This window comes from Amyelois transitella, chromosome 18 (assembly GCF_032362555.1).
Source record: "Amyelois transitella isolate CPQ chromosome 18, ilAmyTran1.1, whole genome shotgun sequence".
NCBI classification, from domain to species: Eukaryota; Metazoa; Arthropoda; class Insecta; order Lepidoptera; family Pyralidae; genus Amyelois; species Amyelois transitella.
In genome coordinates, this window is record NC_083521.1 from 1,408,330 (window position 1) to 1,434,821 (window position 26,492).

Here is a 26,492-nt window from a genome sequence, read left to right on the forward strand (position 1 = left end):
ATCCGTGTCGAACGGCGGCGGTGGGTGGCCGCCATCTTACTTTTATTATTTCACTTTTTGTCCAGCTAGCCGCGGGAGGCGCACGGTGCGATTCACGTTTTTATGAGTGACAATATACCTACGTTTTTTTTTTAAATTTTATTCCCTTATTTAGTTATTCCAAGAAATATATCTCGTTTACCTGTGGTTAATTTTAGACAGCTCTTTAACTAATCAAATCGTAAATTATTTGGTCGCCAGCGAGGTGAACTATAAAGTGTTCACCATTTTATGGCATATTAAAGTGATCCCACATACTTTATTTATCTTGTGGATAATATGTTGGGTTAGCTCAGTGTTAACGTACAACATCAAAAGGAATAGAACTAAGTTTAAGTTAGTTATTCTTCACCATATCATTTAAACATTCTGCTTGGAATGAAAATTGATAAGTCAAGAGGCGCTTGACCAGGATCAAAACCATACCGATACTAAGATTCTGCAAAATCAATATTAAAAAGTTAAAAGTCAGACGATAAAGAACATTTATTTCAACCAGACCAGAGACGACTAAACCACATCAGAGCAATTGATAAAAATCTAACCAAACCATATCGAAACAATAGGATGGATGTTGGTAATCCTGACTTACTTTCAGATAAATTTAGAGGGAGATCTACTCTATCCTTCACACCCTAGTGTCGAAGATTTAAACAAGGATAACCCTTAAATTATATATTTCAACTCGATTCCTATTAAGGTACTTTATTCAGGCAACTGGGTGTCCAATACGGGTTAGGTTCCTCTGCAAAGGGTGCGGAGGTCAGATGGGGGTCGCTTCGTGTAAAAACCTGAGTCAACCAATCCAGGATCCATGGTCAAGAGCTTACCCCAGGCTCCAGATTGGTGAGGATGCAATCGGGACTTAAGCCAGGAGGTAGAAGAAGTAAATATGTCAAATTTTCTAAGTAACAAAATAAGTGAACAATACTTACTAATGAGTCGACCTCGGGGTCAGCTATATAATAAGGTTTCTCTTGACGTATCTGTGAACACAAAAAGACAAAATTTTAGAATCAACTTCATTTGCACAAACAATTATGTATGTATGTTTCGGTTATAAAATAAATGGTAGATTAATGACGACCGCAGCCCGGTCGTAACGCTTGTATGTGGATAATAAAATGCTCACTCGCTTGGCTGCGCGCGCGCACACTTGTCAAAGATAAGTTACGCTCTCAGAGAGAACTTTACCTATTCACTAAGTAAAAGTATGTATACATATATATTATATTTATTACGCCCTTTTCCGGATGCATAATGCTAAGACCACATCTTCCCGCTTGCCAGGATCCCTGCATAACTAAGTCAATTCTTTTGATTCATCCACATTTATCAATATTTTCAGGCAAGCTCATCAGTTCAGCTGACCTACATTGCTAAAAAATATTTTTTATCAATAAAAAAAAATCTACTCAATCAATCAATATCAATTCTATTATTAATAAAAAATGAAAGTATAAAGATAAAAAGTAAATGACCTGTCTGTAGTCTCACAGTCTTCAACATAATCTTTGAATGAACTTGCTCAAGGAACGCTTTTTTTTGACATTTACAGAACTGACCGGAAATGCGATACTATCATGCATACGTGTCAGGATTTTTTGTATAAAACTATTTTACAAAATAGTTAAATTACAATGATACAAAGATGTAATGCGAGCCAACGGGCTAAAATCCGTGGACGCCGAAAACCGGATCAAGTGGAGAGAGAAAAGTCGGAAGGTGGACCCCGGACACTTCTGTGGAGGGTGCAACTGGGGACACACGTGAGAGAGAAAGAGAGATAGAGAGTAAAACTACAACATTATTTATTGCAATAAATAGCTGAACGTTGCCTATCAGTCTTTTCAAGACTGTTGGCTCTGTCTACCCCGCAAGGAATATAGACGTGATTATATGTATGATTGTATGTATATTTATTGTAGAATAAAATGGCCGGGTACTTATATAATCGTCTGCCTAATATGAGTGTGTCAAATGCGAATTTTCAGCATTTGTTTAAATTCAATGCTTCATTATTTAACTAAAATAAACCTTTAACTAGCTCATAATATTTTATTTTAATTTCGAAAAAAAAAACAAGAGAAATCTTTTCAATTACAATTGAATTCAGTCTCTACGTTAAGAAATTAATGCCTACGTAATAATATATCAGTAGCGGGTACATACAATAACATTTTAAGTCCATTTTCTACAACACTCTGGATCATTGCTCCTCAAAAAAAATAAATGCCGAATTAGATGGTAAGAAAATCAACAATGAATCTAAAACAATGATGGGATTTTAGACTTAATTTCTCATTTTACAAACGTTTGCGAATATTTTGTGCGTTAACGACGCTATTAAATGCCAAACATTAGTTTTGGTGTAATTTTAGTATCTTAATATAGTAAATTCCACACCATAGTCTGGATGTTCATAAAAAAAAAATGACAAACATATCTTGTCATTGTCACAATATTTTTAATTTTCTTTTTATTATTAACTTTGAATAATTTTTAGCTTTAAAATATAAATTTCAAAATTAATTGACAGCATTTTAGGTACGCCGCGAAGATACAATCAGTCGCCATTTTCGAGTTTAAATTTTAATGACATTTTCAGAAATGAGCCAAGCGAGATATAACACGCTTTTTAAAAATACAGGTTATTGGCAAAAATTCATGCAAAGTACGACTTCATCACAATGGCATATGGTTTAAAATGAAACGATTTGACAAGTGCATCGTCTCGTATTAAAATGTATGGATTCGATTAATATCTTGGAAGCTATAAACGTCTTCTAAGACTTATTGATTATTAACAATAATTGATGTAACGTAAATTTGTCTTAATATTTTGCTGATGGGCGAGCGATGTGAAATATGTTATTTAAGATTTGTCATTTGAAGAATATTTTAATAATTATCAATATAATGTGCCCTGTGGTTCCGACCATTGTGGATAGATGTCGTAAAAGGCGACTAAGGTGTAGGCATATAAACTTGGCATTTTTCTTTCAGGCGATGGGCTAGCAACCTGTCAGTTTTTTATCATGAAGCCAAACAGCTGAACGTATCCTTTCAGTCTTTTCAAGACTGTTGACTCTGTCGGAGTAAAATCACGTCTATATCCCTTACGGGGTTGACAGAGCCAACAGTATTGAAAAGACCGACACGTTCAGCTGTTTGGCTTAATCATAGAAGTCAGATTCAAATTGTGATAGGTTGTTAACCCACGAGAACTACACGGCACCAAAATTAAATTTAAAAATAAATGTTTATTGCTCACAAAAAAAAAACACTACAACTTTGTAGTTTTATTGTCAATCATAAGTACAAACAGGATAAACTGATAAATAAAAAGGCGATTACACACATAGGAACCGAATTCATTAAATTTTTTTTTCATTGTTTTTTACTCGGCGTGGGCTGAACTTGTACCACTGTGCATAATTTTCAAATGATCAGGTCACTGATCTGCGATGCGTTAAGAACGAAACTATAGGCTTCGGATAAGTTTGAAAATTTAATCTGCGCATGATAGAACCTTCTTGAAGAAAGGACACCTTTTTCCAGCGTCCAGCAGTTCATTGGAAGCATATAATATTTGAAAAAAAAACTTATATTTTTTTTTATTATGTTTAAAAAATAAGGTTTTTTTTTTGATAAGACAGACTTATTTAGTTTTACATTATACATGATATTGATACAAAAAAATGCTAAAACCATTATTATACAATAATACAGTAATGTGAAGTAAATAAACAGCTTAATTCCCATCAAACGGACAATTTACGTCGCTATGTAATTTAGTGGACAAAGTAGTGTTATTATAAAGTCTATGGTCCAAAAGTTGGGAACTCCCGCGACCAATCCTAATGTTTCCAAAATGCAGGGCACACTAAAGCCCCTCCCTCCCCTCTGGCAAGGAAGTCCCTCATTTTAGGGGGCAGCGACCCGTGAACCCCTCACTTTCGGACCCGAATTAAATGCTAATAAGGTATGCGATCGGAGATATCAAGACTCAATTTTTGTTTTACATACAAGTAGTTAAGCTGTAAGGTTTAGTCTGGAGGGCAATTCTGATACCAAATTATTCTATTTTGTTTCTGTGCACTGAGATTTAAGAAAAAAAAATTCAAGAATTTTTTTCTCAGTAACAAGAAATTTTGAAAAAATTAAATTTTAATTTTATTTCGTGTGCGTTTTTTTTTAAGAATAATTAATACGTTTCGTGTTTGTACAACATTACTTGTATTTGTTCTTTATTAAATTATAATTTGATTATTTGGAGGATAACAAACTAACATTATGTTTCGGTTGCATTGTTTGTCAGCAAAATATATTTTTATACATGTATTAAAAATTTTTAATTTGTGGTCAACTGATTCTCATACCTATGTTATTTTTGTCAATTATTTACCCATATTCCAGAAATAATACTTACTAAACGAATTTTCTTAATGTTAAGATTGGTTTCGTTACAGAATAACCCTGCACGTGGTAACATGTTATTTAGGCATTAAGACAGGATGCTACATGAGTATTTAATTACAATGGGTCTACTGCCAACATTAACCGTTCGACTGCGTTTGTTTGAGGGTACCAAGTCTCATAAACTGTTTGAAAGAATATGTTTTTAAATCTGAAGTTATATTCACAAGGGCATGGAAATAATAACATGAATATTATTTGTCAATTTAAATTTTGTTTTTTTTTAAATAGTGATTTTTTCCAATTTTTTTTTAATTATTATATTTTTCTATTACCATAAAATAAATTGCAAAATTTTTGATTTTTGGTTTAGTTTTCTCTCAAAATATTTATTACTAGTTGAGGCTTTATAAAATGTATGCGTATCAAATTTTACAATTCATTGTGAGTAACAAAGTTATATAAATGCTTTCCAAATATACAGAGGTGATGGCGTCATTTGTAAATTCTCAGAAAATAAGTAGTTGTATACTACATTCTTGTAAACTTCAAAGGATGTTACCAAAACAAAAGCGATACGCAAAATACAGAAATTGTTATTGGAAACAGTTTTTTTTTTTTTTGCTTTTTTAGTAAAAACTGTCAGTCATGTGTCGGTATTTTCTTTTAAACCCATGTTTTTATTTAAATAAAGAACCAATTTTTTTATTTCAAGTATTTTCTTAATTCAAACTCATTTACCTACTGGTATTTGAAATATACTTCTTTTTTTAAAGCTGTTAAAATAATTGTTCTGAAAATTCCATTTTATATAATTTCATTGCCCATAAGCCAAATCATGATTGACCTTGACATTATTAATTATTTCGATTAAATCAATAAAGTTGTTAGTAATCATGTAGTAAAAATAAAATACATCCTTTATACCTATAATTATATAACATTTAACTAAAATTTCTCGTGAAACTGGCTTATGATGCGTCAATTATATAAACATAGCATTTGCAAGTACGAACAAACATATTAACATTATTTTATCTCTGTAGATTTATTTGATAACAAAATTATCTTTTATTCGTTTATTTCTGGCTACTCGTATATATAATGACGTGGAAAGTCATTCATCAATACAATTAATACAGTCGTCTGAAAATAAAAGTACACATTCATATTATCACGTCTTTTTTTGCACGGGGTTGACGGAGCTAAAATACTTGATGGTCACGTCAATAATGTTAGTAGCTAAAATGGGCTAACCGGTCACAATTTGAATCTCAATTCTATAATTAAGTCAAACAGCTGAATGTGGCCTATCAGTCTTTTCGAGACTGTTTTCCCTGTCTACCCCGCAAGGGATATAGACGTGATTATGCGTACAAAGCCTTATAATATGTGCTACAAGAATGTGCAAGATCTATAGACGTAATTACCCAGTTCGGTTTTAAACAAATTTCAGATCTTAGTGGGTGTAAATCAGAGATTAAAAGGATTGGTTACTTTAAAAAAAAAATGGATTTCCAAATTTAAAAAAGTACTGCATGTCGCTAAATCAAATCCGAGGGGCTTGTGTACTATCAATTTAACTCAAAAGGAGTTATGAATAAAAGGAATTTTATTTCCGTCTGTCCCGACTCCCGATTCGTCTCGTAAAAATAAACACTGTGTAACTTTTGACTCGTCCAAAATCTTTGTCCCCCTGAGGCATTGTCCTTGCCCTATTCATAACTTCTACCTGAGCTTTTATTGTACCACCTTTTGTACACTTTCAGGCGAAATAGTGTATTGTTTGTGTAATTGAATAAATGCCTTCATGTAGGACCTTTTGTTCGACTCTATGGGAGTAAGTACGCGTGGTAACAGTCGTCGCAGAGTTTGTCTACGGGATGATGACTCGCCGCCTGTTTTTGCAGTTCAATGTTGTGTATGTATTTATTTTGCTCGTTTTGTCATCGAGTTAAAGTGTCATTTAAGGCTCATGAACTTGGGATTCTTATCAATTCTATTTTTGTCATTTAGAGATTTTCGACTGGTAAGGGTTAAACTTGAATCTCAATTTTAACATTAACCCGAACAGCCGAACGTGTCAGTCTTTTCAAGATTGTTGGCTCTGTCTACTCCGCGAGGGAAAAAGACGTGACTAGGTATATGTATGTAAGGGTTAAAATGTCATTACCATATTTTTAATGGCGTGTCATTAAAACATTAATAATAAAATGTTGCTATTGGAATTTTTATGGCAATAAATATAAATATCCAATTGGTTTAATATACCTAGCTATAAAACTTAGAAATCTATATGAGCGAGTCAAAAATTTATAACAAATTGACTGATTGAATAAACAACAAAGGAAAAAAGTAATTATCAATACAATAATTTAAATCTCACACAGTGAGAAAGAATAACTCAAAATTTTGAGGATCGGAACACAAAAGAAATTTGAAGTTTTACGCTAAGTTACGCAAAAGCAGTTCTCCGATTATATTTTGACCCCTCGACACACATCGCCTTTTATGGAATGTCGCAAACGCAATCATATGGAACGGTTATCTATGCATTATCATATCGTATGGATTTTCACAGGCCTGAAATGAAAGATAGCGCGATACTTAATAGCGTGACGTGTATGGTCATACTTACATATCATCTTTAATTCTTACGGGATAGACACAGTCTCGAAAAGACTCGAACGTTCAGATTGATGGCTTAATAATGCTCAGTCATGTTGATAATCTGTATTTTTCTGACTTTTTCTCACTCTATATTGTCATTTTATCGTGACTCATCTCTAAAACAATGCAAGTCGACTTTTTCCAATGAAACTGGAATTGGTGCACTGTGCTTACAGCTGAGGTACAAAAACTACGGAACACTGCCCTAAATTCTTTCTATTGCGATCGATGAATATTAAACTCTATTGATGACTTATTAAAGTTTATTATGATGTTACTTAATAAGCGGCTGTTACAGCGACGGTATCAAAATCGCTACCAAACGTGGTACCCTGTAATTTGTGATAAAAAATCTATTTATAAGATAAAATAAGGCACCGAGACGCTACCTAAGATGCCTGCCGATCGATCTCGTCAGACTTTTAATAAATCAGTCGTTTCAAGCTATTTTGACGCTTGTCACACATAAATATATGATTTAGAATCCTGCGCGGCATGTTAAAGTCTTTAATGGTAAATTATTCTATAATGCGTTGAGGTCGAGTTTTGTAATTTAGTTAAGTCGCCTCCTATTTAATAACTTTTTATACGATCGACGGTGTGCAGGTGATTTTTTTTTCTTAATTTTCGAATTTAAAAAATGCTGGCGCGATCGCTACTGAAGAAGTTCGAATTTTAAAATTATAGTGTATTATATGCGGTCCTGTTTTTGAAATAATTTTTATTTATAGCATGCGCGTGCGGCGTCTCCAGTTCGAACTGCATATTCTACATTATGCCTACGTCATTGCAATGATATTTTAAATTGTGACAGCTGTCAAATTTAATTATTTTTCACCACGTCCTGTCAAGTCTCGGTCCCTAGCACCCTCTAACTGTTTTGACGTAACAACGTGCGAATATACATATGTATATTTATTTCGCTCACTTCACTGCCGGCCATAAATGGACGTTATGAACAAATGTCTTTATGGTACACTTGTAAACGTCAAATATCAGTCATTTCTCCTCGGCCGTACAAAAAATGCCATAAATATTCTTAACAATATGGCTCCTACTGTATATTGCGGTCATAAAAGTAGGTCTATAAATGAGATTTGGTTGTTTAACTTTTGTTTGGGCTCTGTGCTGGAATTAAAAGAAGTTAGACGCAGGACGGACCTTTTGTTCGCGTGCCTTTCGTGTCGTCTCCGCCATAAATATGTAAATGATCAAAAATTATTCATAACTAACTGGAATTATAATATATAAATACGTCGCAAGGTTTTGTTTTTTTTTTTTGGTAGCTTTTGTAATGCGTAACGTTGCGTTGAAATTTGACTTCAGTATAATGTTTGGTAAAGTTTCACTAGTTAATCAATATTAGCGTGACTAAGAATGTTTATTGTATATTGAAATTCTCTTTCCTTGTCTGAGAATCATTAACTGTTCCTTCTTTGTTAAGTGAGCAAGTAGGTAAATACTTTATCTTTTCGGCAATCTCAACTATCTTTAAATTCCTCTCTCATTTCTGTCACATCAGTTCACACTATTCTCCTACCATTATTTCTTATCCAATACTTCAAAATACATGTTCGTTCGTTTAGAATGTCTAAATCTATATTGTGAAGATCGTCTAAAATCTAAGTCTAAATGACGGTTCAGTTTAGTTTTGTACAGTCATCCCCATTAGAGGAAGATGCACAACGCCGTTAGAAAGGGATAGATTGAATGAAAGGAGCGTTTTTCGTGCGTTTTTTGTGCCCAAATTCGTGCCTTCAAAATTTTTATTTTAATACAAGTATTCAAAAGACACGGGGCAGGTAGAAGGCGGCCGGGCCGGGGTATTTGCTCAGTCTTCTTTTTTTTCTCACGAAGAATTCCACTTGATTTATGGATGTGTTCTGTGACGATTTGTGACCTGTAATTTTTGATACGAGTTTTGTCACTAACAGTTCGAAATCTTGATTTATTAATTTGGAAACGGCCCGGGCTGCAGTTTTGACGCAACCTGTAATTTTGTATAAGCGAGACGACCAAATTGTATGTCATTTGTTCACTGAGAGGTTGTGACGTTTTGTCAATGATTTTGTAGCTTTTAATTTCAACAGCGGCCATTGAGATGGTTCCGTTTGCCGTTTATGTGGCATGCGCGTCATTAGACACTTTTTTTCCCCCGGTGATTTTCCAATTTTCAAGATTCGCTTCAATGTTATAATTTATGAAAGTTTCGAGTTAGCTTAGAATTCGATGACCACGGATCATTGTAAAATGATTTAAAACATCCGAGATAAAATAAAGGTACCTACGTTACGTGCGCGTTTAATACCTGCATCATTTATAAATACGCTCATTTTATTCAATATTAGAAATACCATCCTACGACTTATACGCCTTTGTAATAATGAGTTTTATCTATCTATCTATTATTACAATACATGTAAATAGTTAATAATTTCTTATTCTTCAGTAAAAACACATCATCAACCCGCAAATCTTCACTGAGCAACTAAACGTGATAGTTGCCTACTTAACCGGCCCCTTGTGGGTCGTTTGGACCCCGGGTCAGTTTTTCGTACATTAACGTGATCAGAGGGTTAGAACTCTACTGGTAATAAAGGTGGAGCATAATGACTCACTTCGGAGCAGTCGGTCAAATTGTTTAACGTCTGGGACACGTTATTAACGTGGTTTGAGGTTTTATTTGTTAATTTTATTGGAAAACTCTTATGTTATTTTTTTATTATTATTGTACAGATTTAAAGCAAGGTAGATATTAAGTTTCGGCATTGGCTAGTATACTTTAATATACAAAAATTTTTTTTTATATAAAAAAAATTAACACGCGCTGCATGTGTTAATTTTTTTTAATTAAAAGATATAATCAAAAATATATACAGAATAAGTATGGTAACTGTTAATGACTAAACTTTTTTGAAAAGTTCTTAAGCAAACTAAAAATATAATTACATACATATAATCACGTCGTTATCCCTTACGGACAGACAAAGTCTACAGTCCCTCAGACTGATAGATCACGTTCAGCTGCATGTCTTAAAAATGGAATTGAGATACAAATAGAAGCAGGCTGCTAAAACCCATCCTATAAACGAAGAATACCCAAGTTGATTGGCCTATCCGTTAGTCGTCTTTTACGAAATCCATGAGATGGAAGTGGTCCAATTCTAAAATGCCGAGAACCACACGGCACAATTAAACTACACGTAACTATTTATATTAACTTAATCTTAACGTTTCATTCTATTATCTACCTATTGGTAGTCTAGGCCATCTAGTCTACATTGAACATGAACATTGGTACCACACCCAGCCAAGCAAAGCCTGACCCAGTCTAGCTGGATACACCAGGGGGCACAGATTTTATAGGGAGTGACACGCTCAGGGATGGGAGAGGAAGGCCGACCAGCCGCAACCAGTCGACCACAATCGACCGACTATACAGCCTATAGCCAATATAAGAACTGAGGAGGACGGGTATTTCGACGGGGGAGAGCGTTGATGTGATGCGATTTTCTTTTCTTCCTTTTTTAAGTTTTCGTCATAGTTCTTCTTCTGGTTCACTGTCGGTTTCTGCGAGTTCGTAGATTTCTTGAGCTGCTTTGATAAACTCTGTTTTGTTTATCGCGATATCTGCCCATTCTGTGGGATTTTTGTTGTAATATTTCATGTCTTGTGTTAGAGAGTCTATCCAAGTAAAGATGGGTCGTCCCACTTTTAGTTTTATTGCTTGGTATTGATAAGCCGCGTTTAGCAAATGCGGGGTTGGGCGCCGGAGGATATGGCCATAGTAGCACATTCGTAAAGTCTAGGCCATCTAGTCTATAAAAAAATATATAGAAAACAATCCATTTTAACTCTTATGCTATATTATATATAAGGTTAAAAATGCTAAAGAAAGAGAGCTAAGCACTTAGCATATAAATAGATATGTCAGTGTTAGGAGTAGATGTCATTTACGCGAGAGTTGATAAATATATTGAGAAAAAGTATTACTTGTCTCATAATTATTACCTTACTTGGTTTACAGAACTATTTGTGTAATAGATTATTAGTTATGTTTTATTTTTATGATTGAATATGTAAGTAGGTATAGTAGATTTCTCAAAATTATTAATGAATTTCGTAAAAAAATTGCCATACGTACAGATAAACATTAAATAAGGGAGTTTTGGAAATACCTCACGGGAAAGAAGCTCCAGACAAGACTTACTTAGTTAATAAAAATGTGACCAATGTTAAACCATCAACATCTTTGCGTTCATGACAGCAATTATTAAAAAAAAAAAAAAAAAAAAACAATTACCTATCCAGTAAACAGTTAAGGCATTTTAACTTTTTCCCCATGCATACACGCCACCGGTTTCCAATTTCAAAACTTGCTAAAACGTACCATAGAGAACTCCACTATGAATTTAAATGTTCGAATTATTTTTTTTTAGAACGCATTGTTCAGTTTATGTGATCATAGTTTTACGCATCACCCTCTTACAAATACTGAGACAGATGTTTGTAAAAATAAATGATTTACAGACAATGGAGTCGTAAAAGAACTAGAAATTAGTAGAGTAGATCTTTGTATTTTGTTAAGGCTCTTGATTTTCAGAGCTCACTTTTTTAAAAGCTGTGATAAGACATTCAAAGCTTGCATTATAAATATTTTGGTTATCATAAGACAGAAACATCTAGATATCTACATGTCATCGTTTATAATTGTGAAAAAAATACTCTTGTCTAATTACACATAAAAAAAATGCTAAGAGTATTTAAAAATGGCGCCGCATCTCACATTATCACAGTTTGTTAACCCTCGAGCCGCAGACATTCATGTTTATATATTCATCCCACAAGCACTCTCACACACGCTCCATTTAAAAACAAACATACCAAAAAGTTCGACAAAATATAAACAATGTTTAAACAAATACAACCCTCGGCTGGGCCATAATGCATGAGAATATAATGGAACAATAGTTCGATATTCGCGGTTCCGCAACCCCTAGACGTGTGTTTGAACAAAATAAACGCGTTTAAAGTACGCGCCATTATGAATAAAGTAAGCAAATTTCGTGGCTTGCCGCATGAGCGAATACATGAGACAGGATGAGAGTCTTCATAACGCACGCTACCACGTTGCTCTTTTAGTTCGTTCATTTCAGTTAGATGAATTATATCAGCCTTAAGACCTTATGTTGCCTAAAAAGGGGAATCCATATGCTACCCACATTCTATATTCTCAGTATTTAATAATGTCGTTCGATCATTTTGGTAAAATGTTTATCATTGAATTGAAAACAAGACAATTTAAAAATTAAATAATAACGTTTTACAATAACATGCATTTGTCATTGAATCAAACATCATTTAAGTACTGAAATTATTCACGAAGTAAGTTTAACATTTTAAATGATTAACTCGATAAAGAGTCATGATTTTAGGTATGTATGAAACTAAATAGGTATACATTGTATTCATAAATCAAATCACTATCGATCACTCATATTTTCATTTCACATTCCACTCTGGTGACTTTATTTACTCTTTGGCTTTATTTTTTTTTAAGCCCCCCCTAGCTCCCCCCGGGCGAAGTTTAAAATGTAATGGTGTAATGTTTAATCACTTATCTGCGGGTTGTGCCTTTTATCCATTGTTAATGTAATTTTTAAGTTAATTTTTGGGGTCGCAGAATCGATACGATTTTTGACAAACAAATTTTTTTTTTAATTCGATATTTTATTCGATTAAGAATAAAAAATAAATAAATTAATATTAAATTAAATAAATTAATTATTGTGAGAATAGATTCTTTTCATCTTAAATTATGTAAAAAATGCACAATGTTTTCGTTTTTTTTTTATTATTTTTGTCTGAATTTAAGTACCTACTACATACAAGTAATAATACATTAGATAATTATTATGAAATTCTGGTCAACAAATGCATATTAAATAATCGAATAAAGAATAAGTATTTCTTGTGTGACTTAAGCCTTAACTAGGTTTAACTAACTAATTGAATTTAAAATTATTCATAACAAGACCATGATCGGAGAGTAAAAACTCATTGACGACATAATTATCAATCTCAGGTTAATTGCTATAAGTAACGCTAACTATGGAAGATCACAACTTATGCTAAAGGGTTAATCTAAAATTTAGATAAAGTAGGTACTACTTAATACTTTGTAACCAATCCTGAATGTTCAATTTTAATTTAACCGTAGGTCCATACATTTGTATAAAAACAGAAATCAACTGTAAGAAACACAGAGGATCTTTTCATCTATAAGAAAATTACTCAGTAATTTGAGAAAACACAGGGCTCAACCCTTGACACGTTGACGGAAATAGTAGGGCTCCATCGAAGGGTTAACGCCATTATGGGAATAATCTTGATTGATCTGGTACAAATAACGCGGCGGCGGCACGGGTCGAATCGGCCCCCCCCCCCTCCGAAATTTTCTCTGTTTACATACATACATACATATCATCACGTCTATATCCCTTACGGGGTAGACAGAGCCAACAGTCTTGAAAAGACTGAAAGGCCACGTTCAGCTATTTGGCTTAATGATAGAATTGAGATTCAAATAGTGACAGGTTGCTAGCCTGTCGCCTAAAAAAGAATCCCAAGTTTGTAGGCCTATCCCTTAGTCGCCTTTTACGACATCCATGGGAAAGAGATGGAGTGGTCCTATTCTTCTTTTTATTGGTGCCGGGAACCACACGGCTTGTTTTATTTTCTCTGTTTGTTGTGCGATACGGCCTTAAGTTGTGCTTTTCGTGTAACGCCGTGTGGTTCCCGGCATTTTAGTATGGGACCACTCCATATATATTACCATGGATATCGTAGGAGGCGACTAAGGGAAATGCTAATAAACTTGGTCCTGTCACTGTTTGAATCTCAATTCCATTATAAAGCCCTACAGCTAAATGTGGGCTTTCAGTCTTTTGAAAACTGTTGGCTCTGACTTCCCTGCAAGGGATATAGACGTGACTAGATGTATGTGTGTATGTAAAAGTAATTACTTATCTTTGCTATGGAAAGGAAAGTATGATAAATATATATATTTTATTTATAAATAAAACAATATATTGACGGACAATTGACGAGTGCACTGCAATTATTTCAAAGATAAAGTACCTAAGAAAAACCTCTTTTCATATAAGTACTAAGCAATTTTTAATGAAACAAGTCGCCAGCAAAGGGCGAACCGTGCAATGAATTTGTAATGAAATAAAATGGCGATTGTGAAAGCCTAATAACAACTTAACATACGTGTTAGAGTGACTATTTTAAGTAGAGAGTGCGCATGACTCGTGTCATATATATAATCAAGTCAATATCCCTTGCGGGGTAGACAGAGCCAACAGTCTTGAAAAGACCGAATGTATAACGAATAATACCACTCCATGTCTTCCCACGGAAGTCGTAAAAGGTGACTAGGCTAATAAACTTGAGATTATTCTTGTAGGTATGTAAGTTAGTATAGTTACTTTTATCCCAATTTACGTTTTCGATTCATTTGAGTTGATCTTAACAATTTTTTTCACTAAATTATGTATTTTTTTAAGAACATGGCCATTTTCATAGATTTACCGTCAACCACGTGCAAATCAATTGCCGTCACAGATAGAAAATTCAACAGATGATTTATCATTTTGTAAGGCAAAAGGGTGGCAATTCTTCTTTACACTATATCGTATGAACGACATTACAAACATACACATAGATATGTACATTTCCAGTCTTGTGACTATTGGCTCTGTGCACATAGTAGAGAGAACATTGACTTATATCCTTAGAAAATAACATTAAAAAATAAAAATCTTCAAGAACCAATTTCTGTAGTTATGCCATATTTTTAAATAGGTAGACCTACTAGCAACTCCCGACGCGCTCTACTAAATAATTATAATATTAAAATAACTCTATTCCACAGACAGTTACATTATAAAGGGTATTTATTCCTAGGGTACATTTATTCCTAGCAAATTATCCAGCCTAGAAATTATGGGGCAAATGGTTTGATCGAAAATTGATGCGATAAAATATTAAAATGCTGGTTCCCCACCGTCCAACACGGGGTTCATACTCTGATTGCATAATTGGATTTCACTGCAATAGATAATTTACAGCACCGGTCAGTTTTCCCCGGGGTCAATTTTCGCAATGATTATTTAATTTCTTTGTAGAATCCGTTCCAATTTAATATTGCATTGAAAAATTTTGCTGTATATTTTTTTATTCATGACAAAAAAGAAAATTCCTTTTTTTTAATTCTAAAGGGTAAGTATAATTTGAAAAAAGAAACATAATCCCCGATCGTACTACGGCATATTTTCAAAATAGAATTAAAACGTTCGAAATTCGTTTTTTGCGCGATAACGTTATTCATGACGTTAAGTTTCCCGCGCGGCAGATGGTTTTAATCCTTGTTACTGCTTTAAGAACGCATCCATATTAGTAAAAATAAACTTTTGTCCGTTATTTCACATGCGGGATTAAGATCTGTTTGTTGAATGGTGATTCATATTCATACTTTGGATTAATTTTTTTATGGTCCGTTTGTATTTGTAACGGGGGTTAATAAGCCGTCAATACATTTATACTATAATGCTTATGATGTTTAATAATTCATTGTGTTATTTTATAGTATCATTTTATTTCTAAAAGACAGAGTGCAACATTTATGCACTGATCCTACGTATAAGACACGGGTTGAAAATTAAAGTTATCTATTACCTCTCAGTACGTAACTGGTTAAAATTTTAATTTATTATTTCTAAGATATAAAAATTTGTTCTCACCCTCAGCTTTTTCATGAGTTTGACTTTCGAGTCTCGTGGCCCTGTACAGCCCGTAGGGTAAAAAACGTAGTATGTATGTGTTATTCTCACTGTAGCACAAAAGACTTTGTCTTCATCATTGGCTCAGAATAGGTATTTCCTAAAAACCTACACACTCTGTTCGTAGGTAAAAACTCCCTAATCCACGTCAGCTGCTTCTGACTGGTCACCTCCCGCTCCCCTCCCCCTAACCTACCCTTATTTACACCCGCTTTCCCTTGACCCTTCATTCCAAAAGAAACAGCCACGTTGATAGCTCAATACAAACTGGTCGTCAGAAGTTGAACCAATTTATGAAGACCTCTCTCAGTGTTCCGATTGTCGATTCTTTGTATAAATTTTCTTCTGTACATGAGAGGGCTGGGAGGTCCAATTAAATTGGTCATCGCTACAGGGGCTTTGGCCCTCCTGTCAAATACATAATGAGTGTTTTTATTTTTAGGAGTTTATACTTGTACGATTAAACGATCGATGGCCTGGCTTTAATGATTTTAGACGAAATTCGTATCGATAGGGCAATTTATTTGGTAAATTGATACTTTTTTGCGACTATGAGATATTAATTGAGGTTCAATTGCATTTTCTTTCCTTTTTATATAATCGTTAAGAGTTATAAACCGATGAAACTGCTAAAGTATTATCGAAATAGTAATTTTAGCGTAAAGGAGTAATTATCAATCATATGTACATATCTATCCTCGCATGTTTTCTTATCATTTTAATATCTAAAAATTAAAACGCTACAGACAGCATTCAAATAAAAAAAAAAATGATACTGGCCATCTCACTCACCGGTTCAGATTTAAAAATGGAATGGACATACTGGCATGGGATGGGATCGAGCGAAATCGGGAGAGCGACGCGAAGTGTTGCGCGGAATTCGCCCGCGACCATTAATAATTACACTGCAATGCGTGTGTATAGGATGATTTTAAATTCTTTTATTAAAAACTAGATGTGCCCGCGACTCCGTCCGCGTGGAATAGTTTTTTTGGGCATCATTGAAGCCCTCAAGAATGAATAATTTTCCCCGTTGTTTTTTTTTTTCACATTTTCCATTATTTCTTTGCTGCTTATAGCTCCTAAAGCCTTCCTCGATAAATGGTCAACGCAAAAATAATTTTTCAATTCGAACCAGTTGTTCCTGAGATTAGCGCTTCAAACAAACAAACAAACTCTTCAGCTTTATAATATAAGTATACATTATTCTTATGTCTATTCATTTATTTTTATACCTTTTAATTGTATTGATAAATTAAATTAGTACCAGTTTTGTTTTTTAAATGGACGGACCTGGATTAGGAATTGTGTCATAATTTAGTCCCTTCGGACTCTGCCTACCTTTTACATGTATGTGTTTATTTTGTAATGAATACACGTGATTCAACTTATCAGTACTTATCGCATATAAATATGTAGATAACCAATAATTTTTTAATCTGTCAATCATCATGTGATTGCATGCATCTTGCTTGAAGCATAATTATATAAGTACTTACATACATAGCATTGAAATGATTTACAACATTAGATACATTATTATCTTACCTTTATCTATGGAAACTACAGGTATTCATAAGTACTAATGATATAAGTAAGTTACACGTATCATCACCACTACATATACTTTGCTACTTCGCCTATTTTTAACCGAATTCAAAAAAGGAGGTTTCTTAATTCGACCATATATATTTCTTTTATCTTTTGAAATATCACGAATTCGATGGGGACCCACGAAAACTACATAAAAAAATCTGAATTACGACAATTCACAAACACCCTGTGTCACAGAAGCGCGCACCTAGTGTATTTATGTCATTATTAACCGGTGCGAATTAATACTCATTTGGCGTCCATTTTTATCGCGACTTCTGACGCGTCCGCAAAAAATTGCCATACCACGATCGGCGGCAGCGCTGCCGGCACTTTTTGTCGGCGAGTCTGAGGCGCGCCAAGCGAGCCGACCAAAAACGGTCCGACGACGCTCAAGAGTTTACAAGAAAACAGACATTTATAAGGAACTAGAGGCCGCCGGAGACTTCGTCCGCGTGGAATTAATCCCGCGGGAACTCTGGGATAAAAAGTAGCCTATATGTTATTCTGGGTCTTCAGCTACCTACATACCAAATTTCATCGTAATGGGTTCAGTAGTTTTTGCGTGAAAGAGTAACAAACATCCATACTGACATCCTGACATACTCACAAACTTGCGCATTTATAATATTAGTAGGATATTAAATAATATTTTTCGGATTGCATAGTGGAAATGGAACGTACTCCAATTTAAATTTCGATCTGCTAATGCACTAATTAGAGTGCTCCATTTTCAAATTCATCAATTTCTTCCGCACTCGCTGACCTTGTAGCGTAGTTACAAATATTCAACACGACTCTTTTTTTTTGTAGTGACTTTCCAATGAAATGAACTTTGTAATCAATGGTTTTGTTAAACGTTCCTTAAACTCGTTATAATGTTCGGGGAATGTGATGAAAGAGTATTAATGCTTAGTTCATTGGCATATTAATGCAGTTTTAAGCGGACAAAAACGCGACTCGAGTCGGGACTACGCGCCGTGTCAGCCATTAATTGTGCGGCGCACGCTATCGCACGGCGCAAGCGACCGGCCTCAATCACTACGCAAAGGTTAAGCAAACATACAACCACAAATCTATCATTAACATACACTTCTATATCCCTTGCGGGGTAGACAGTGCCAACTGTCTTGAAAAGACTGATAGGCCACGTTCAGCTATTCGGCTTGAATTGAGATTCAAATAGTGACAGGCCTAAAAGAAGAATCCCAAGTACATAAGCCTATCCCTCAGTCGCCTTTTACGACATCCATTGTAAAGAGATGGAATGGTCCTATTCTTGTTTTCTATCGGTGCCGGGAACCACACGGCACTTTCTATCCTTAACTCCATAATAAGCACTAGTACCTACCACCTGTCTCATCTAGTTCAGTTATAATAATTAAGCATAACTATCTACAATTGTAATTACAAATAACCGGACATTCATCTTCATTTTTGAAACGTAAGATTACGCTGTCGATTAAAAACAAATGATAGTATGTATGTACGTCTGTGACAGTTGAATAACCAATCAATTATGTCGGTTATCATGCCGAGATTTCATTAGCTGCAGTAATGAAGGCCGCATATGAAGTTCATTGCATTTTTAATGGCTATCTCCTTTTATAGAGTTCACATTTGTACTGTTATCGTGTTGTAAAAAATACATACATACATTATAATCACGTCCCTTGCGGGGTAGACAGAGCCAACAGTCTTGAAAACACTGAAAGGCCACGCTCAGCTATTTGGCTTAATGATAGAATTGAGATTCAAATAGTGACAGGTTGCTAGCCCATCGCCTAAAAAAAGAATCGCAAGTTTGTAAGCATATCCCTTAGTCGCCTTTTACGGCATCCATAGGAAAGAGATGAAGTGGTCCTATTTTTGTACTGGTGCCGGGAACCACACGACACTTTTTATAGAGTTCACATTTGTACTGTTATCGTGTTTTAACAAAAGAAATATATCGGCTAAAAGAAATTCCACGTCCATTTCGTCCATTCTCTTCACTATACCTAACCGGCGAACGAAATTAACGTTTGCTTTTTCAACGTCTCTTTTGTTTAGTTTGCTCTCTTTCAGACATTTTTCACCCGTTTCCCACGTAAATACGACGAGAAATTGAGAATTATTTTCGCTACAATTTTATACACAAACTAAACCCAAAACAAGATGCGTAAGGAATGCCAAACGGCAAAAACCACTCGATGGGGACGATAAAACGAAATCGCCGATGCATCCTCGAAAAAAAATGCAAGTGCTGCGTGCGAGCGAGAGACAAAAAACGTATCGTATCGCGGTTCCACTCTAGCGCGCGCGGCTAATGAATATTGTTGCGGTGCGCAGGCGCAGCTGCGCGAAAGGTCCGCAGATCGATCCGCCATTATTTATTTTATTTCGGCGCGAAACGCCGAATTGGATCACCGACAAAGAAGTTAAATTGCGCATCCAAATCCCATGACAATTGACAATTAACAGCGTTAAACGAAACGTGGACAGATGTAAACAAATACACAATGCATGTGTGACGCGGTCGCAGAAAAACGTCATGTCATTTTTTTCTATCATTGCAACCTTGTGTGTTTGTCCTTTAGACATGCAGACTAGACGGTTGCTTACGAGTAGCGCTTGATATCAAGTGAACTAGTTCTTGACCGTGAGTGCCGTGTGGTTCCCGGTACAACTGAAAAAAAGAATAGGACCACTCCATCTCTTTCCTATGGATGTCGTAAAAGGCGGCTAAGGAATAGGCTTACAAACTTGGGATTCTTCTTTAGGCGATGGGCTAGCAACCTGTCACTATTTGAATCACAATTCTATCATTAAGCCAAATAGCTGAACGTGGCCATTCAGTCTTTTCAAGACTGTTGGCTCTGTCTACCCCGCAAGGGATATAGACGTGACCATATGTATGTATGTTCTAGGCAAATGAGCGGCGAGAGAGCTGAGAGATGCCACTGCAATGCATTTGATCGCCTATTTTGTTCAATTCACACAAAATATTCTCAATTCTCACACTCATTAGAACTTACTTAAAACGATCTGTGATGATTAAACATATAATTATTTCACTTTGTTTTCAAATAAATATTTTTTTTATTTTCTTTCACAAAAGACTTTTCTACAATTTATCTTTATTTCATCTTAATAACCAACTTAACGTGGCCGCAGACCATTTTATACCATTAATATACTAGTTTATCTTTGTTTGTTCATTTACTGAACTGATTCTCACAGCTTGATGATGATAATTGAAGAATTTCTTCTTTATCATCATGTTTAATCGCTAAAACTTTATGGCAGTATCACTGAAGAATAATCAATGTGGATGTTTAAATGTGAGATTAGAACGCGATAAATATGACTGAGCGGCGTCTGCGCCGCGTTTTCCTAACATTTAATCACTACTCATAATTACACGGAGCAAGTAGCGCCGCAGAAAAAACATAGTCTCAATGGATGAACGCACGCACGTCCCAGCTTAGAGTCGATCTATTTGTAGATATCTCGTGATTTACATCGTTTTATACGCGATTAATATCCTCTTCCCGCATCTGTTGTCAGTCAAGAACTACATACATACATACATATGGTCACGTCTATATCCCTTGCGAGGTAGACAGAGCCAACAGTGTTGAAAAGACTGAATGGCCACGTTCAGCTATTTGGCTTAATGATAGAATTGAGATTCAAATAGTGACAGGTTGCTAGCCCATCGCCTAAAGAAGAATCCCAAGTTTGTATCACTTAGTCGCATTTTACGACATCCATAGGGAAGAGATGAAGTAGTCCTATTCTTTGTTTTGTATTGGTGGCGGGAACCACACGGCACCAATGCATTGCCTCGAATATGTAAACAAAATACGCGAAACAGGTTAAATCGTTGAAATTAAGCAATTTAATGTAACACCCAAAGAAAAATATATTCACTCGAATACCACAAGTAATTGATAATTATCTTTCCTTATAAGGATTGTGTTATTATTTTAATAATAACCACGGTTGAAAAAGAGACATTATGTGTGCAGTTGAATTTATGATTTTTGTGTATGTTAAAAATCTAGTCAATCATAAATTATATTTCATTTTGTTTATTCACTGTTCGTGTCTATTGTTAGTATAATTAAAAAAAAAAACAAAATTAAAACATATTGTAGGCAACCTTCTTCATTTCAATTCTATCATTAAGCCAAATAGCTGAACGTGGGCATTCAGTCTTTTCAAGACTGTTGGCTCTGTCTACACCGCAAGGGATATAGACGTGATCATATGTATGTATGTATGTACCTTCTTCATATACGCCATAGCAACGGTTGCCATGGTTTTGTTTTTAGGTAAAAATGTCAGATATGTATATAATTATTATTTATTATGTATGTGGCAAGTGGAAAGAGGTAGTCTCTGCCTACCCCTCCGGGAAAGAGGCGTGATTTTATGTATGTATGTATGTATATAATTTTTATTGTCAAATATTTATATTTTATGTCCAACTATTTAGTAATTTTAAACTTATTATTTCTCTCCTATTTTTTCTTTCTATCTTATGTGAAAATAACTAACTATGCAACTATAATTCCTACACATATCAATACCATTAATTGCCAGTGAGATTTTATTAAAATTCCCGCATTGTTTTGCTCTCTCTCATTAACACCGTCCATTAAATATAAATAAATATATACGGGACAAATTACACTGATTGAGTTAGCCTCGAAGTAAGTTCGAAACTTGTGTTACGAGATACTAACTCAACGATACTATATTTTATAATAAATACTTATATAGATCAAACATCCAAGACCCAGGCCAATCAGAAAAAGTTCTTTTCTCATCATGCCCTGGCCGGGATTCGAACCCGGGACCTCCGGTCTCACAGACAAGCGTACTGCCACTGCGCCACAGAGGCCGTCAACATTACTGCGATTCATACCATTAAATATGACGGTTTTTCCTCACTACACATACTTTCTTTGTTTATATATTAATACTTATGTCTGATATCAATTTATATACCAATTTATTTTCTTTACTAATATTATAAAGCTGAAGAGTTTGTTTGAAACCAACAAATGGTTTGAACGCGCTAATCTCAGGAACTACTGGTTCGAATTGAAAAATTATTTTTGTGTTGAATAGACCATTTATCGAGGAAGGCTTTAGGCTATATAAAATCACGCTGCAACTTTTAGCAACGACGAAACTTTTAACAACGACTTGAGGGCTTCAATGATGCCCGAAATAACTAATTTCACGCGGACGAAGTCGCGGGTACAGCTATATTGAGAATTTATTTATTACTAGCTGTGCCCATTCTTCATTCCAACCAGTCAGCCAGAATATTATGTTTAGCATTCTCACCGTGTTTATTTATATAGATAGGTACGTATTATCACTCTATATAACCATCAAATGGAATTGGTATGGAATCCCAATAACTTTCCATTGATCCGTGAGTAAGCACACGAATCATCAGTGAGTGGCCAGCTCTCCATACTTAAGTAAGTATGTAACAATCCAGCAGATGTTATCATCGAATTACTATTTTAAGACGTTGTACATATAAAAAATTACATGTAATTTTTGCCTTAAAACGACATGCCTGTTGAATTTAAATAAAATTTGCCGTGTGGTTTTCGGCATCAATAAAAAAAAAAGAATAGGACCACTCCGTCTCGTTCCCATGGATGTTGTAAAAGGCGACTGAGGGATATGCTTATAAACTTGGAATTCTTCTTTTAGGCGATGGCTAGCTATTGCTATAGCTGTCACTATTTGAATCTCAGTTCTATTATTAAGCCTAACAGCTGAACGTGGCCTATCAATCTTTCAAGACTGCTAGCTCTGTCTACCCCACAAGGGCTATAGATGTGACTATATTTATGTAGGTATATATTTGTTTTAAAAGCAATAAAGATAATTATGGTCAATAATGCAAACTAATTCATTGAAATGTCAACGCACTCGAGTCGGAATCACTCGTTCGTTCGCATCACTAAGGCGTTTAGTGAAGCGCCTCTTGTATCGATGACAGTAAAGGATGACAGTATCACAACCAAACCGATCACTCGCCACTGAGAGCGAGCACTATATCAATCAACCCGTTCCACAATCGTACGCATGCCACTTAAATAAATTTATAACATATTAAGTACTTCGAAAATAAACACTTTACCGTTTATGATTTATTTCGTGTGTCGATGAATTATGGACGTCACTTATTAACAGTGTTAGAGCGGGAGGGGCTAATTTTTATCTCTTTTTGCGGCGATTTCACGTGCCACCGCTGCCGATAAACGCTTTATTGGAGTAATTAAAAACACACCGATTAGCCTTTATGCGCGTTACGTGTCTATAATGTTGGACTGATGATAAATGTGACATGTAACTACGTAATCTGACAACTATAATTTATTTAGCACTATCGCTTACCTGTCGACAGACAGATTTAGTAAAACCAAATCTATTTATGACCGCATAAATATTCAAATTCTTCATAATTATTCATTAATTTATTTAAAAAACAAATAGCATATATAAATGTTGTATAGGTAAGTAATTTATTTTACAACATATGTAATACTCTTACAAATGATTTATAGAGATGGTCAGTTCCATGACTCTGACATTATCTATTCAGACAGAGTTATCTTAAAAAGGTCGCTGAGGTCCCGTCTGCTCTCTATATAGCAACTATAAATACAATTTAATTTCTAATAATTACCAGAAGATGAAGTCTTTGACTGATAACATATCAATATGTCATTGTAACGTAAAAAGAGAAATTTAATACGCACGCACGCCGCTACAAAGTCACTTCCGCCAATCTCTGACAGCTGAAGACATCTTTTTAAATTGCACATCGCAGTCAACGCAACATGTAAACGTCTATTATGCCTATTGTATTAAAAAAAAGGAAAAACCCACAAAGAAATTGCGGTATTACAAATTTGTTATATAAATTACGAGGCCCTTGATTGTTGGTTGTATCCAGATTACCTGTTTTTACAACCGAATTGTTATTAAATGACTCCATTTATGAGGGCTTCTTTGTCGTTCAAATAATAGGTGTTATCATGCTGATTTGCCTCGTCATGTTATTATAGGGAACAGCGTAATGAAATATTGGTTAAATGCATTAAATCTACTTTCTATACTAAACAGGCATGTTTTTGCCGTCGATGTTTATTTTTTTTATCGGAGACAGGACTTTGACCTTCCAAGAAACGATGGCTGTGCTTCTTAGGGACATTTTTTGCTCCACCGGACACGGGATTATATTTTGAAAGGCATCATTGTTTCTTAAATTCTGTTTCACATAAATCACTACCTTTTTAACGTCAACTCGTCTTTTTAAGAGTTGTTCAATAGTTTAATGTATTTCAAGTAAGCTATTAAAATAGTCATTAAACTTATTCGTGCGTAGACAGTAGACGGTCTTATCGTAACGCTATGAAAATTAATAAGAGCGAATCGTATCGATTAATCCTCCTCAATTTGGCTGAAAACAATCAATTCGTTTGAATTGAATTTAATGCATAGCAAATGTCTATCGGAATTACGCGTGAACTATCGATAAAACACAATCGAATTAAGGCAGGTTTTTTTCGTTGCTAATTACGGTTTATAGTTATTGAAGAAATTGCGTCTTCTGATTTACGAGAACGGGCCACGGTCCGCCATACTGCGACATTTTAATATCAAAATGAGTCCGCGCGCTTTTTTTTTTCTTTTTAATTCTGACGGCATGGGGTGGCAGGTGCGCGCGTACAAAGTTATTCCATCCGGCATCTCTGTATAATTCGTATAGAATACTTTGCGTTTGAAATTGGAAAAGTATGGATTTTTATTACTCGATTTTTCTGTTTCACAATTCCGTTTTTTTTTCTCGTAATGTCTCAATTGAAAATCGTGCTGTTAATTGCTGGTTTTAATTACAGAGGTGTGTAAAAAGGTTGCAATGCGGTGCTTTGATTTATAAAGGCATATTTGCGCGTTCGGAATATTTTCGTCGGTTATGGAGTATGTCACCGTTTGGCGAGCGATCGCTCCAAGCAATTAATTACTTGGACTTGTTGGGACTATAAGTATTCTAATAGCTTGTACATACCTCATAAGGTAAACAACTATTTGAAACGACTGCCAGTTCAAACTTCATTGAGAAATGAGAAAATATATCAAAGTACTAATTACAAGTAATAAATTGTTTATGTACGGTCGCGTTCATAATTGCAGTCATAGTTCGCAAAACTTTATTGCTTGCAGTCACCGCTGTCACTCACACATTCACACAAATAACACTATAAACAACAAGCGGTAAAGCGTTGGGTAACGCGCCATCAAGAAGAGGGTAGTGTAAAAAGTCGCCGCGCAGCGGCCGTCGTCCGCTAATCAACACAGCGACACGCCACACAGCGAAGATCCATGGTGGAACAGTACGAAAATAATGGCTTCATTACCGACGAACATTTGCGAAACAGTTCGACACATCAGTGGTTACTGTTCGTCGAGTTTGCACCGTGAGGGACTACACCACAGACAGCCAGCAAGAAAGCCGTATTTATCCGAAATAAATAAGCAAAAACATTTAGAATTTGCTAGGCAGTATTTGGATTTTGACTGGAAAAAAACGATATTTACGGACGAAAAGTTCGTTTACGTCATCGCAACACGGTAGGCTTCATTTATGGCAAAGAAATGCAACTCGGTATGAAGAAAAAAATATTATGCCAAATATGGAGTCTGGACGCATATCTGTAAATATGTGGGGCTGGATGAGTGCTGCTGGACCTGGGGAACAGGTGTGGATAGCAGGACGCGCTACAGCTGATCATTATGTGCAAGTGCTGGAAGAAACCATGTTACCAACTGTGCGGTGTATTTATCCGATTGATGATATGCCAACAATATCATTTGTGCAAGACAACTGCCCTGTGCATCGAG

At 35.1% G+C, this 26,492-nt stretch overlaps 1 protein-coding gene across 4 annotated transcripts in view; it reads right to left on the reverse strand.

Moving 5' to 3' along the window:
* The window catches only part of LOC106137864 (homeobox protein homothorax), a 293,141-nt gene that overhangs the window by 242,516 nt on the left and 24,133 nt on the right, over nucleotides 1-26,492 (reverse strand). For all 4 annotated transcript variants that reach the window (XM_060949363.1, XM_060949361.1, XM_060949362.1 and 1 more), the window contains exon 4: nucleotides 975-1,025. In XM_060949363.1, coding sequence (XP_060805346.1) covers nucleotides 975-1,025 — 51 coding nt within the window. The remainder of the gene's footprint in view (nucleotides 1-974; nucleotides 1,026-26,492) is intronic.